At 47.0% G+C, this 12,838-nt stretch overlaps 1 protein-coding gene across 4 annotated transcripts in view; it reads right to left on the bottom strand.

Moving 5' to 3' along the window:
- ZNF638 (zinc finger protein 638) overlaps positions 1 to 12,838 on the bottom strand; it is a 994,232-nt gene that overhangs the window by 446,681 nt on the left and 534,713 nt on the right. For all 4 annotated transcript variants that reach the window (XM_085642741.1, XM_085642742.1, XM_085642740.1 and 1 more), the window contains one exon: positions 8,017 to 8,154. In XM_085642741.1, coding sequence (XP_085498867.1) covers positions 8,017 to 8,154 — 138 coding nt within the window. The remainder of the gene's footprint in view (positions 1 to 8,016; positions 8,155 to 12,838) is intronic.

Below are 12,838 nucleotides of genomic sequence, written 5' to 3'. Positions count from 1 at the left end.
CCCCATTCAACCTCTCACTTCACCTTTAATCACCTCTTGCCATTCTGTCCTTTCACTGCCCTCATCTCTAACAGTCTCTCACATTTATCTCATGGTCTCTCTGGCCCTGTCACCTCCCGTGCCCCTCAGCACTTCTCATTCACCTCGTCTCTTCATTCAAATTTTTGTCTATTTGTATCGAACACCTCTCCAGTCCCCCCATTCCTCTTTCACATCTCCCCTTTGTTCTAACAGAAGCCCTCACCTTTGGATCACACTCACTTCTTGCGTGTCCACACTTCTCTTCGGCAATTCACATTTCTCCTCATCCCTGACCTCTTCAATCAAATTCTCTCACTCCCTTGCTGTCCTCTCTCATTTTGGGTGCGGATGCAAGTTCAGAATGGGATGAATGAATGTATGATTACTGATGGGCTTGTTTGAGTGAGTTGCATATTGAGGAGTGAGGGGGACAGGTGAGTGAAGTGTCACATGAGTGCAGGATGAGTAGTGTACTCGTGTGACTGCAGGTTGAGGTATAGTGTGAGCAGGACAAGTGCATTTTGAGTGCAGAGTGATCACTATGAGTGCAAGGTGAGAGGGTGAATGGTGCAAGTGCATGGTGATCAGTGTGAGTGCATTGTGATCACTGTGAGTGCAAGGTGAGCGTGACAATAAAGGGCGAGAATGAGGAATGAGTTGTCTGAATGCAGGGTGCATTCCCAGACCCATGAAGTAACTCCGCATGTTATTGACGGGGCGTAGACTTTAAGATCCAAGTTAAACAATTGTGGCATTAATCGGGGATCGAGGGTGAAGGAAATAAATAATGTGCTGATCCTGCAACAAACTTCCAGTCCTATGGTTAGGGTTACCAGCAGATTATTTTGATGGCCCAGTCGGTACAAAAAAAAGCAGTCACCTAAAGCGGTATTTTCAGCGCTTATCTGTGCATACTTCCCTGAGCCGGCTTTAGTGCTGGTGGTGCCCTGTGCGACAATGTTTGTTGGTGCCCCCCCAATAACCACCCCACCACGGATTCTCTCACTAGCACCCTTTAACAGTGACCAAGTCTCCATAACCCCACACTCTCAGATGCATTGAATTAGTTATATAGTGCCACTCATACCAGTGTAGGGTGTCCGAGCACTTTGCATCACACACACATTACACAGAGACAATCAATCATAAGTGTGTAAATCAGTGTATAGGAAATGTTACATAAGCCAAAGGACTAAAAGTATAGGAGTCACATGTCATCCATACTGGTAGGCAGCATAGTTCAAGAGTGCTTGGTGTGGAGAAGCACAAACTCAGAGTCGAAAAAGAAACAGCATAGTTGGGAGTTTCCTTTAATTATAAGAATTGATTTCTAGCCAAATTAACCCTTTTTGCAACATTAATCAATGGTCTAATAATGTACTCTTTGTAGTGTGCATGCTGTTCTAGGATGAAAGTTAATCGCTCACTATTCTCTATTAGGACTTTAAGTTATAAATTGCAAGTAACAAAAGGATGTCTCTTTTGAAAGCAGTAACCTGCTGATCTCTTCACATCATACGCACTCTGTAATCTACTTGGTACACGTTCTTTGCAGCAGGCATATTAACCCTCTGCACTAACTTCACCTAAGTCAAAACCTCAACTATACAAAATTCTGATCTCTCTCCAGGAAGATAATTAATCACGAGTTATCTTGACATTTATGTGAGGCCTGGCAATTGCCGGGAAAGAAATGCTGCAGCAGGTGCTTGAAAAGCACAATAAACTTTCACACACGGCGCCCCCAGAAAGCCAACTTTGTATTCCTTTCCATGAAATGCATTCTCACACTACGGCAGTGAATGTAAAATCCAAATGTAAGGAATAGGCACAGTGGGGACCCAGGGGGTACTGGAACCAGCAAAAAAACCTAAGCCTCTGTAACCAGTTTACAAAGGCATGTTAAAATGCAAATGGTCTTTAAAGACCTGTGAAAAAACACGGGGTGCCGGAGATAGGAATCCAGACACTGCCCAGCTGAGCCCCCAGCAGCTCAAGTTTCACTGCAGCAGCCCGGGCTGAGACACAGGAGGAGGGGGGGGGGGGGGGGGGGATGCTGAAGCCCTTGGGCCTGGGCAGAAGTGTGACTGGGAAGGCGCGACCCCCTTTGCATCACTCCACGGCCCCCCTGGGGGTCGCGCCCCACAGTTTGAAGACCCCTGCTCTAGGTGCTGTTGTCACGCCGAAGGGAAGAACCTTGAATTGGTAGTGCTGCCCTTGAATAGTGAACCTGAGATATTTTCTGTGTGAGGGGTGAATGGGTATGTGGAAATGCGCATCTTTGAGGTCCAGCGTGGCCAGGAAGTCTCCCTGTTTGAGCAGCGGGAGGACTTGTTGTAGGGTGAGCATGTGGAAATGCTCTGAGAGAATATAGCGGTTGAGGGGTCTCAGGTCTAGTATAGGTCTGAGTGACCCGTCCTTTTTTGGTATTAAGAAGTACAGGGAGTACACCCCCGTACCTTGCTCGTGGACGGGCACGACCTCTATTGCGCCTTTTTCCAGCATACTTAGCACTTCCTGCTGTAATAGCGCTAAGTGCTCTGAGGACATATGACGGTGTTTTGGTGGTATGGTGGGTGGAGTGGAGTGGAGGTTAATTCTAGGCAGTAACTGTTTGATAATATCTTTGACCCACCTGTCCGTGGTGATGGAGTTCCACGTGGACAGGAACCTTTGTAGCCTTCCCCTGACAGGTGTTATGTGGTCGGGAGGAAGGGAGAGGGCGTCACTGTTTGTTCTTGGGGGAGGACCTGGTATTGCCGTATCCGCGTCCTCTACCCTTTGTGCTGGAGCCACGATATCCACCCCGGGTGTTTTTATCGTAAGTACTTTGTGTGTTGCCCTTGTTGAAGGTTTGCTGTGACCCCTGTCCTCTACCTGCTCCTCTATTTCCGGGGCGACGAAAGGAGCCACTCCGAAAGGACTGTGTTTGGAGAGCCCCCATGGACTTTGCAGTGTCTGTGTCCTTTTTTATTTTTTCTAGGGTGGTGTCAACCTCTGGTCCGAACAAGTAGTCGGGGTTGACCGGCTGATTGAGGATGTTATTTTGAACCTCAGGTTTGAATCCGGAGATTCGTAGCCAGGCGTGTCGTCGTAACATGACGCTGGTATTTATTGCTCTAGCAGCTGTATCTGCGGCATCCAGTGCACACTTAATGGATGCGTTCGTGAGGAGTTGTCCCTCCCTGATGAGGATCTCTGCTCCCTCCTTGTATTGGTCAGGGAGATGTTGGAGTAGGGTTTCTAATGTGTCATAGTGGGCGCGATCGTAGCGAGCTAGGAGCGCCTGGTTATTGGCAATACGCCATATATTAGCTGCCTGGGCTGCAACCCCGTTTGCCGGAGGTCTCTAGCACCTTGGACTCCTTGTCCGGGGGAGGAGCTTCGCCAGTAGTCTGAGTGCGCCCTTTTGCGAGCATTAGCGACTACAATGGAATCTAGAGGCAACTGGCCTCTAATGTACGTAGTGTCCACAGGCGCCGACCTATATTTTTTGTCGATCCTGGGGTTTATTACTCTTGCCCTAGTGGGTTCTTTGAAAATGTCCTTTGCTGGTTTAAGGACACCTTTCAGCATGGGTAGAGTTTTGATATTCCTTTCTGAGGATGCGAAAGTATCCATTAGAAAATCGTCCTCGATTGTGTCAGAGTGGAGTTGCACACCATGATTGGCCGCAGCACGTTCAATGAGGGCGTTGAATGCGGCAGTGTCCTCTGTGGGAGACGTTTTCGCGCCATATAGCTGCGTGTCCTGTGTATCCATAGGCGCACCCGGGTCTACAGGGTCATCCCAAGCCTGGTCAGGGTCCTGTTGGCCTTCAGGGTCCATCTCTCTGGGGTAGGGGACATCGTCACCCATGTAGTCCTCCAAAGCATCGGTTTCGGAGGGTGTCGGAGAGAAGGGCTGTGGATCTAGGTAAGAGGTATGGAGACGTTCGTAAAGAACTGGTTCCGAATCCGCTGGCAGCTTTTTCTTTAGCGGGATCCGGTAGGAGTCCGAAGGCTGCTCGGAAGATATTCTCCGCTTGTGGAGCATAAGTCTGCCGGTGTCGGCATCGATGATGTGGGACGGTGACGTCTCCGTAGAAGAACGTTCGGCAGGTGTGATCCTAGTTTGGGTGACACGTGTCCTGATTTCAAACAGTTTGGGTGCCGTGGATGGTGGCAGTCCAAAAGTGATGTTGGGTATTGCTGGAGAAGCTTTTTGAGCTTTTTTCGGCTCGGAGCCCGACGTGTCCTTGAGGGTTGCCTTTTCTTTGATGCGTTGCAAGGACGCTGCAACTTGTCGAACCTGTAATGCAGACGGTTCTTTGGCGCCGAGCGGTTCTGCAGAGGCAGGCGTGGACTTCTTCGGGGCCACGTGGTCATCGAGTCGAGGAGAGGTAGTAGCTGTCGACTACGTCGATGATTGGGCCTTCGGTGCTGCTTTCGAAGCGATGTGCGACGCAGCGGCCATTTTGACCTTCGTGGCTGGAGCCGAGTGTTTCGGTGCCGGGGGCCAAGGCGGCTTGGCGGTACCGATGGCCTTTTTCCGTGTGTCGGCGCCGACGTCGGCTGCTGCGATTCGGCACCGAAGTCCCGTTTGGTGCGGTCGGTGCCGACGGGTTTGGCTGGCGTCGAAGGTGTAGAGGGCTTCGATCCGACCAGTGGTAGTTTCACTTTCGGTTTCTGTGGAACCGATACGACTTTTGGTTTCGGTTTCGAGGAAGGGAAACCAGTCATTTTGGGCACTAATGGCTGTCGCTGAATGTCCGAGGCCGGGCCAGATGGCGGGGCCGAAGAACTGCGGGATAGGTCTTGGGTAAGGCCCGAAGGCGATCCCTCGACCGGAGCCATTGACTGACGCACTGGGATATCCTCTGTCTGTACGGGTAGGCCTTGCTCGTCACCGGAGCTACTTTCTTCGGCCCCTAAGGCCTCATCGTAGTCTCCTACCTCGGTGTCGGCTTCTTCCCTGTGAAAGAGTTGTTCTTCGATGTCTTCCGATCCGGAATCGTGTTCGGAAGCGGGGCTGGAGGGTAGGTTCTCCACGCCTTCCACATCTTCGTCCTCGGCGCTGAAGATGTTGGTCGGGGCCGGTGCCGCTTGCTGCGCTTCAAGTCTCGCCGCTTGTCGATTCCGGAGAGTCTTCTTGGATCGGAATCGGGCACAGGCCATACATGTGGATTCGTCGTGATGCGGTGAAAGGCATTTGTTGCACACAGGGGGGACGTCGACATGGGGATATTTGGCATTGCAAACAGGACACCGCTTGAATGGTGTCCTCGATTCCATAGTCGATGTAGGGTCGATGGTCGGATACGATGCGAAAAAGTTGTTGTTGAAGTCAGTAAACTAACAAGTAACTGTCGATACCGATCGGGAACAGTACCGACGCGAACTAAAGGTCTTTTGGCCTGGAAAAAGTTTTTCCTAACTTGAGTCAAGATAAGCACATCCGAACCCAATGGCGGAAAAAAACAATGGAGAGGATGCCCATGCGCACTGTGGTCCAGGGGAGGAGTCACCTATCTCAGGATACTTCGAAGACTCTTCCAGGACAACAACGTGCAAACATCCGGACCCAACACTAGGCGGCGATCTATGCACAGATATGAATTCAGCAGCCCACATGCCTCGAACCGTGGTAGTCTTGTAATCCTACGGATCTTCCACTCTTATGGCCCCTAGCCATCTCTGTGAGGTATTAGTTGGCGGGGGTGGAGACGGTACTGGTGAGGGTTCAGGAGTGACTTGCACTATCTGAAGTCCTGGAGAGGAAGAAGCACTCCTTGACGTCACCACCTGGGCGTCCCGCGAACGGTCTCTTGACGTCGCCCTAGGTCTCTTTGCAGACAGAGAACCATGATTTGAGTGTGACCTCTTAGACGTCCATCTCCTTGGCGACGGATGTGTCGTAGTCATGCGTCTCGACGTCAAATGCCTGTCTGCCTCTGCCGTCGAAGCCCTAGGTGCTTTGCTAGACGTCGATGGAATTGGACCTCTCGACGTCTCAATGGTCCCTTTCGGCGGCGGGCTTAGACGTTGTGTCGATGACGAGCCCTGGCCTCTTGACGTCGTAGGCGAGCCAGACTTGGACCGCCTACGCTTTGGTGTCTTATGGGTCTTCTCACCTTGTCTCGACGCCAACTCGGAGCACAAAGGTATTTTTGATGTAGATTTGTCCCTCAACAGCGTACGAGACCGATGTCTCCTTTTCTCACCTTTTTTCTTTGCGCTCCAACCTTGTTTGAGAGGAGGGCTTCCTTGAGGGATGTTTTTTTCGCCCACTTACTGTTTCTTTTCCGCTCTCCTGCATAGAGTGCAGCTTAATCTTCACCCTTTCCCTAAGGGTTCTTTTTGAAAACTAGCTGCAGTGGTAACACTGGTCTGGCTTGTGAGATGAAGGTAGACAAGCAAAACAGACCGAGTGAGGGTCTGACTTAGCCATCTTTTTCCCCACAGGCAGGGCACTTATTTAATAAGGCCGGCATTTTGACTGGCCAAAATAGCCAAAAGTCAGAATAAATAGTAGTACTAGTAAGCCAAGTGCTATAGACGTCGAGTGAAACCAAAAAAGTTCACTTTAGACCAGAAAAAACGTGATACAAAATTCACTAACTGGCAGGCTCAACGCTACAGGATTCTCACAGAAGGAACCGGAAAAAAACTGACCTGTCACCTCTGGTGCATTATGGGAGCCTGGGGGTTCCTGGAGGTCTTAAAGGTACGGTGCCAATTTTCCAATTGTTTTTCTATGCAGCCTTTCTAGGCTAATTTGCCTCTATGATCTTGCCTTTTTACCTTTCAAATTAAGGTTGTGTGTTTCAAAGCAAACTCAGGGCAGTTTTCTTTATATACATCATATGTATATGACTTCTAGGTCTTTATTTTTTTCAAATGTAAAAGATTTACATGCAATGATGGCAGCTTTTTGAGCCTAGTAATATGTCTTCAGGCTGCATATGTATGTATTTATGCATATTATCTCTATACATACATATATATATATATATATATATATATATATATACACACACATACATACATACACACACACACACACACATATACACACACACACACACACACACACACACACACACACCCACTATTGGCTATTGCTCCAGGGTCCCCGCACGTGGGCGGGACTATTCAGTGCTTATGTCTGATGAGTATACCTTGGAAGAGAACCACGGGCCCACACGTCACGACTACGTGAGGCAGACGGCCTTCCTGACTTCCTCTTGTGCTTACCAGAGGAAGGCGAGCGACGTCTTCGGGAACGACCTCGTGACCTGCCCAGAACAAGAGTCCCAGGTCAAGAAGATAGAAGACGCTCGGACTCTTAACAAGACATAGCATAGCAGTGACTTACGCTTCATCCGCCGACGGGCGTCGCACTCACGTCTGTACGTCGCAGACATCTGCCAAGTACAGATAGCATACGATTTAAAGCCCGAAGGCATCGGCGCACTATTCCTGGACGCAAAAATGTGTCAGTAAGGTCAAAAACCAAACAGGACGGAGGAACTGCTTCACCTGGATCCACGTTGCAGCCTCCTCCAGGGGGGCGGGGGGGGCGTTTGGGGGAGTGAGGGGGGCTTATATGTCTCCACTGGAGCAATGCAAAGCCATCACCCGGTGTGCAGAGGTACTGATGGAAAACCTCCAGATCCAGACTGGCGCCTGGACGATATTCTAAGATAAGGAATCTGCGGCTAGATGTCTATCAGATTAAATGCTTAACACTTGTTCCTTTGTAAGCCTGACTGCTCAGAGCCACAGCTACCCATGGTTGAGCTACTGGTTTCACAAACAAAACCTCCAGGAGCTAAAGAGACTGGCAAGTGTATTACTCAGTGAGGTCGCACAATTACACCATATAAACCACCCCATTTCCTCACAATGTGTATTAAATGTGGCAAAAACTACTAACAAAAATCAAATGTTTAACAAGTAATTGAAATAAGACATTCATTTGATCAAACATTACAGAACATTCAAAAGAATTTACCTTTCTTTTATTTCTGATAACAACATAGTTATTAACTTTTCCAAACCGCAGGCCGACATAAGCTACTTCAAGGTCTGTGTATCCTTCTTTGGGCAAATTTTTAAGATGAACAAATTCTTCATGAATTTCAGGCCGAGGCTACAGATCAGAACAAACATTCAAATTATGCATGAGAAAAGTTCATAGAGCTAAAACTTTTTTAAAAAGCAGCATTAATAAAATAATCTCTAACACCACATCATTTTGATACATAATTAAATCCCATCAAAACGTTTGTCGAGAGAGGATACCTGAAAGATGGTAACAAGAAATCTGCAATACCACCAAGGGGATGGATGGAATACTTGAATTAATCTCAGTCACAGGCAATCGCTCAGTTCGCATCCCAATCCATCAGTTTCAACCACCATGGCACCTCATTTTGACCCCAGCTATATGCAAATCACTCTTGAATGAACAAATGAATGAGGTACCTTATATAGCGCAACAAATGCCCGGAGGCATCTTCGCACTGTGAGAACGGAGTGAGAGGTACTTCAATTGGCAGTTTTTAGGTAAAAAGACCCTCATATGGCAGAGTTCAAACTGAGGTGGCATGATGTGCAAAATCACAATGGACTGCGAGTTACTAGTGGTTGAGATTAATTCAAGCATTCCATCACTTTTCTTTATACTTTAGTGTGTCATCCTAATTGGGATGGGTATGCCCAGACATGGGTCACATGCATTGGAACCAAACTATACCTGGCTGATGAGAATTATTCAGGGCGAAACTGGTACTGGTTTGCTGCCGCCCTGGTTCAGGGAGGATCGGACATGGTAGATCAGGTAGGGGGCTGTTTCCATTGTAGCAGGGTAAAGACTAATTTAAATATGGCTGAGCCAAACTGAGGTGGCATGGTGTGCAAAACAATGAACTCAAATGCGACCTTGAGTTATTACCTGTGGCAGAGGTTAAATTAAGAATCCCATTCATCAATTTTTGTAAACTTTAATATAAAATCTGGCCAGTCTCCTCTAGCCATCACTACCGTTCATGCCCAGCGCCACCCTCAGACAAAGAATAACGTTACTTACTCAGTAAGCATCTCTTCTTGGCATGTAGAGCTGTAGATTCACATGCTGTGCATAGCTCTCCATCTAGTGTTTGGTCCGGATGTTTGCAATTTGTTTTTCTTCGAAGAAGTCTTTCCAGTCACTAAGTAGGGGACTACTCCTTTCAGTGATGGTGGGCATTGTGTAGGAAGGAAAATGCTACTTACCAGTATGAATCTGTTCTTGGCATGTAGAGCTGTAGAATCATATGCTTTTGCATAGATAGACATCTAGTGTTGGGCACAGATGTTTGCAAATTGTTTTTCTTCTAAGAAGTCTTTCTATTCATGAGTTAGGCTAGTGCTCCATTAGGTGAAAGTGCGCATGGGCATCGACTCCATTGTTCGATTGTTTTCCCGATTGTTTTCCCACGGCGGGTGATAATTACGGCTCCCGCTTTTATGGTATTTATTTTTTTGCCAATCCGTCTATTTATCCATATTTATTTTTCTCTAAATATCTCTTGCATAATAAATAGTCCAATAAGAACCATAAAAACAAATTACAATGACGCACGCAGGCGATCATTGTTCACCTGCCGTGCCCCTCCACAGTGGCAGTCCCAGAATCGGGGCATTCTGAAGAAACCGCTAATTATACCGCGTTCAGACCAGGGCGGTTTTTATAACATTTAAAAGCCCGCTTCTGGCGCACCTCACGAAATTAGCTTTAAGGCAAAGTTTTGGAACTAGTCTGTTCGCCCAGCTGGTGAAGGGCACCTGGATAGGAACAGCAGTGGCGTAACTCAAAAATGATGGGGGCACCCTGCTGAATGGAACAGCTCCCAGGAGTACCATTTCTCACAGCTCATTTTTTGGCCAGTTTTATGTAGCAAGAACTGGACTCGAAAGTACTGGAGCGCTTAACATGAGCACCAGTTACATTACACAAGAACACATTCATTTTGCAGGCACTGAGATTAAATGACTTGCACAAAATCACAGGAAGTTGACCCGACGCCGAGACTCGAACCTTGCCGCCAAGTCCCAAAGTCGACAGCGTCCACACGCAGCGGTGTCTAAATTTGTCATTCAAGTTCCTCTGTGTTTATTCTGTTCTCTCGATTTGTATTGCCCTATGTGCCCGGGAATGTTTTTCCCTTCCATAACCGGATAGAAGAGTTTAAACAGAGTACTAGGGCTTCAGAATAACATGCATGGTGTGTTTTGTGCAGGGATTCATCTGTACTTATTTATGAATGAGCTGTTTGCAGCAGATGTGCTGCACGTCTGAGTATCAAGTCACTGGAAAACGATTAGAGAGGTGAGAGGATCGACTCAGAGAAAAGCCACATTAACAAGTAAATGGTCTTTCAAAGACCTGTGAAGTACTCTGGTGTGGCTGTGTGTGCACCCGGGAAGCTGCCTCTGCCCGGGCTGACACCTCTTAACCCTCTGAGGGGGGAGACACCAGATGGTTGAGGGTGTGATTCTACTGATGAAAATGAAAACCTTACTCGCGGTGCCACGAGAAATTACTGGCAGAAAAATATATGATAGAGCATGCACTCCTTCCCTTTATATTACTCCAAACTCCAAAACCTTATATGTAGATGCGTGCATCCAGTTTACGTGGATCGCCCCAAACCATAGTCAATACGAAAGTATTAAAGAATGAGCACTCCTCTTGCGCTCCCACTGTCGCACTGCAAAAAGTGGGAATCCATCCCGCCAATGTATTGCATTTATCCAGGTACTCCAAAATAAACTCAAACGTAGCTATTTAATTGTCCAATCTAAAACAATACGCCATTATTCTTTCATCATGACGGAGACAGTGTGATTGAATCTGCAATCTTTATTGGCATCTTCAAACATCAGCTGCACGCCAATCCAGGCTTATACACAAGTACGTGCAAATCAATCACGTTTTGAAGTTGGCACGCTGTACGAATACCCAATGCATTTCGAGCCGACTTGGCTCTTCGTCAGGGGTTACTAGGACAAATACAATACACAGCGTAATCACTTTCATGAACGATATATAAAACGTCAATATACGACAAACTCTTCAACCCCTCTATGTCCTTCCTAATCAAACAGGATTGAAATAATAAATTGCTACCCCATACACCTCCCCATACCACCGAAAACAATGATCACCCTCAGTAGGATATAAACATAAGTGACAACATACCACCCATACAACAAAAGACCCGTTCCTTTGTTCATAATCCTCCTCTGTTCTACAACCCCTACATTCACCAACTCGACTCCCCACATTCTCCATATCCCTCATATGTTACCTTTTAAAAACGGTCAGCATCAGTGCTCTGGCCTCTCATCCTATCCTCCACAAACACACTGCTTCCTCCTCTTCCTGAATGTTAGTCCAAATAATCAGCTGTGCTTGCTCTTGCTTTTAAATATTCGCGCTACTTGTTACCAAGCCGCCCCCACGTGACTGTTTTCCCCAGCTGCTACAATCAATTACCTCCATAACTCTGGCGAGAGACTCCCACTCCCATAATACACCTCTCTTCCCCACTCAAAGTTGCGCGCTGTCCTCGTACTCTGAATCTTTTGTATCAGTGTGTATGGGTGGTATGTTGTCATTTATGTTTATATCATACTGAGGGTGATCATTGTTTTGGGTGGTATAGGGAGGTGTATGAGGTAGCAATTTATTATTTGAATCATGTTTGATTAGGAAGGACAGAGGGGTTGAAGAGTTTGTCGTATATTGACGTTGTTTTATATATCGTTCATGAAAGTGATTAAGTTGTTTATTGTATTTGTCCTAGTAACACCTGACGAAGAGCCAAGTAGGCTCGAAATGCATTGGGTATTCGTACAGCGTGCTAACTTCAAAACGTGATTGATTTGCACGTACCTGTGTACAAGCCTGCATTGGCGTGCAGCTGGTATTTGAAGATGTCAATAAAGATTGCAGATTCAATCACACTGTCTCCGTCATGATGAAAGAATAATGGCGTATGGTTTTAGATTGGGCAATTAAATAGCTACGTTAATGAGTTTATTTTGGAGTACCTGGATAAATGCAATACATTGGCGGGATTGATTCTAACTTTTTGCAGTGTGACAGTGGGAGCGCAAGAGGAGTGCTCTTTCTTTAATACGAGAAATTACTGGGGCATCAACAAAAGCGTTGTGTTACTGTAGGCAGGTCTGCTGGAGCACGACAGGGCGGCAAATTGTACTAGTATTTTCCCGTTTTTATATATAAATACAGATAAAGGAAAACTTGTTTTCCGTCTGTATTTATATGTAAAAATCCGTTTAGATGTAGATCTGCAGCCCTACATGCCAAGAACAGATGCATACTGGTAAGTAGCATATTCCGTTCAAGGCATATGAGCTGCAGATTACACACTTGTGCATAGATTATATAGCAGTACCCACCCTTAGCGGCGACCACCCGTATCCGGGGCAGTGGTTTGAAATAATGCTTTGAGTACAGCCTGGCCCATACTAGCTTGTTGCTTAGTTTGCACATCTACACAATAGTGTAGAGTGAAAGTGTGCGGTGTTGACCATGTAGCTGCTCTGCAGATGATATCTAATGGGATGTTCCCTAAAAATGCCATTGAAGCCCCTATTTTGCGTGTAGAGTGGGCTTTAGGGGGAACGGAAAGCGTTGGTTTTGCTTTGTGGTAACAAATCTGAATGCATTTGACAATCCACCTAGCTATTCCCGACTTGGAGGGGTTGCCCTTGTGTGGTGGAGAGAAAGAGGTAAACAGCTGTTTGGTCTTGCGGAAAGGTTG

This window comes from Triturus cristatus, chromosome 2_2 (genome assembly GCF_964204655.1).
Source record: "Triturus cristatus chromosome 2_2, aTriCri1.1, whole genome shotgun sequence".
Classification (NCBI taxonomy): domain Eukaryota; kingdom Metazoa; phylum Chordata; class Amphibia; order Caudata; family Salamandridae; genus Triturus; species Triturus cristatus.
The sequence above is the reverse complement of the archived record's forward strand: the minus strand, read 5'-3'. Positions and strand labels throughout refer to the sequence as shown.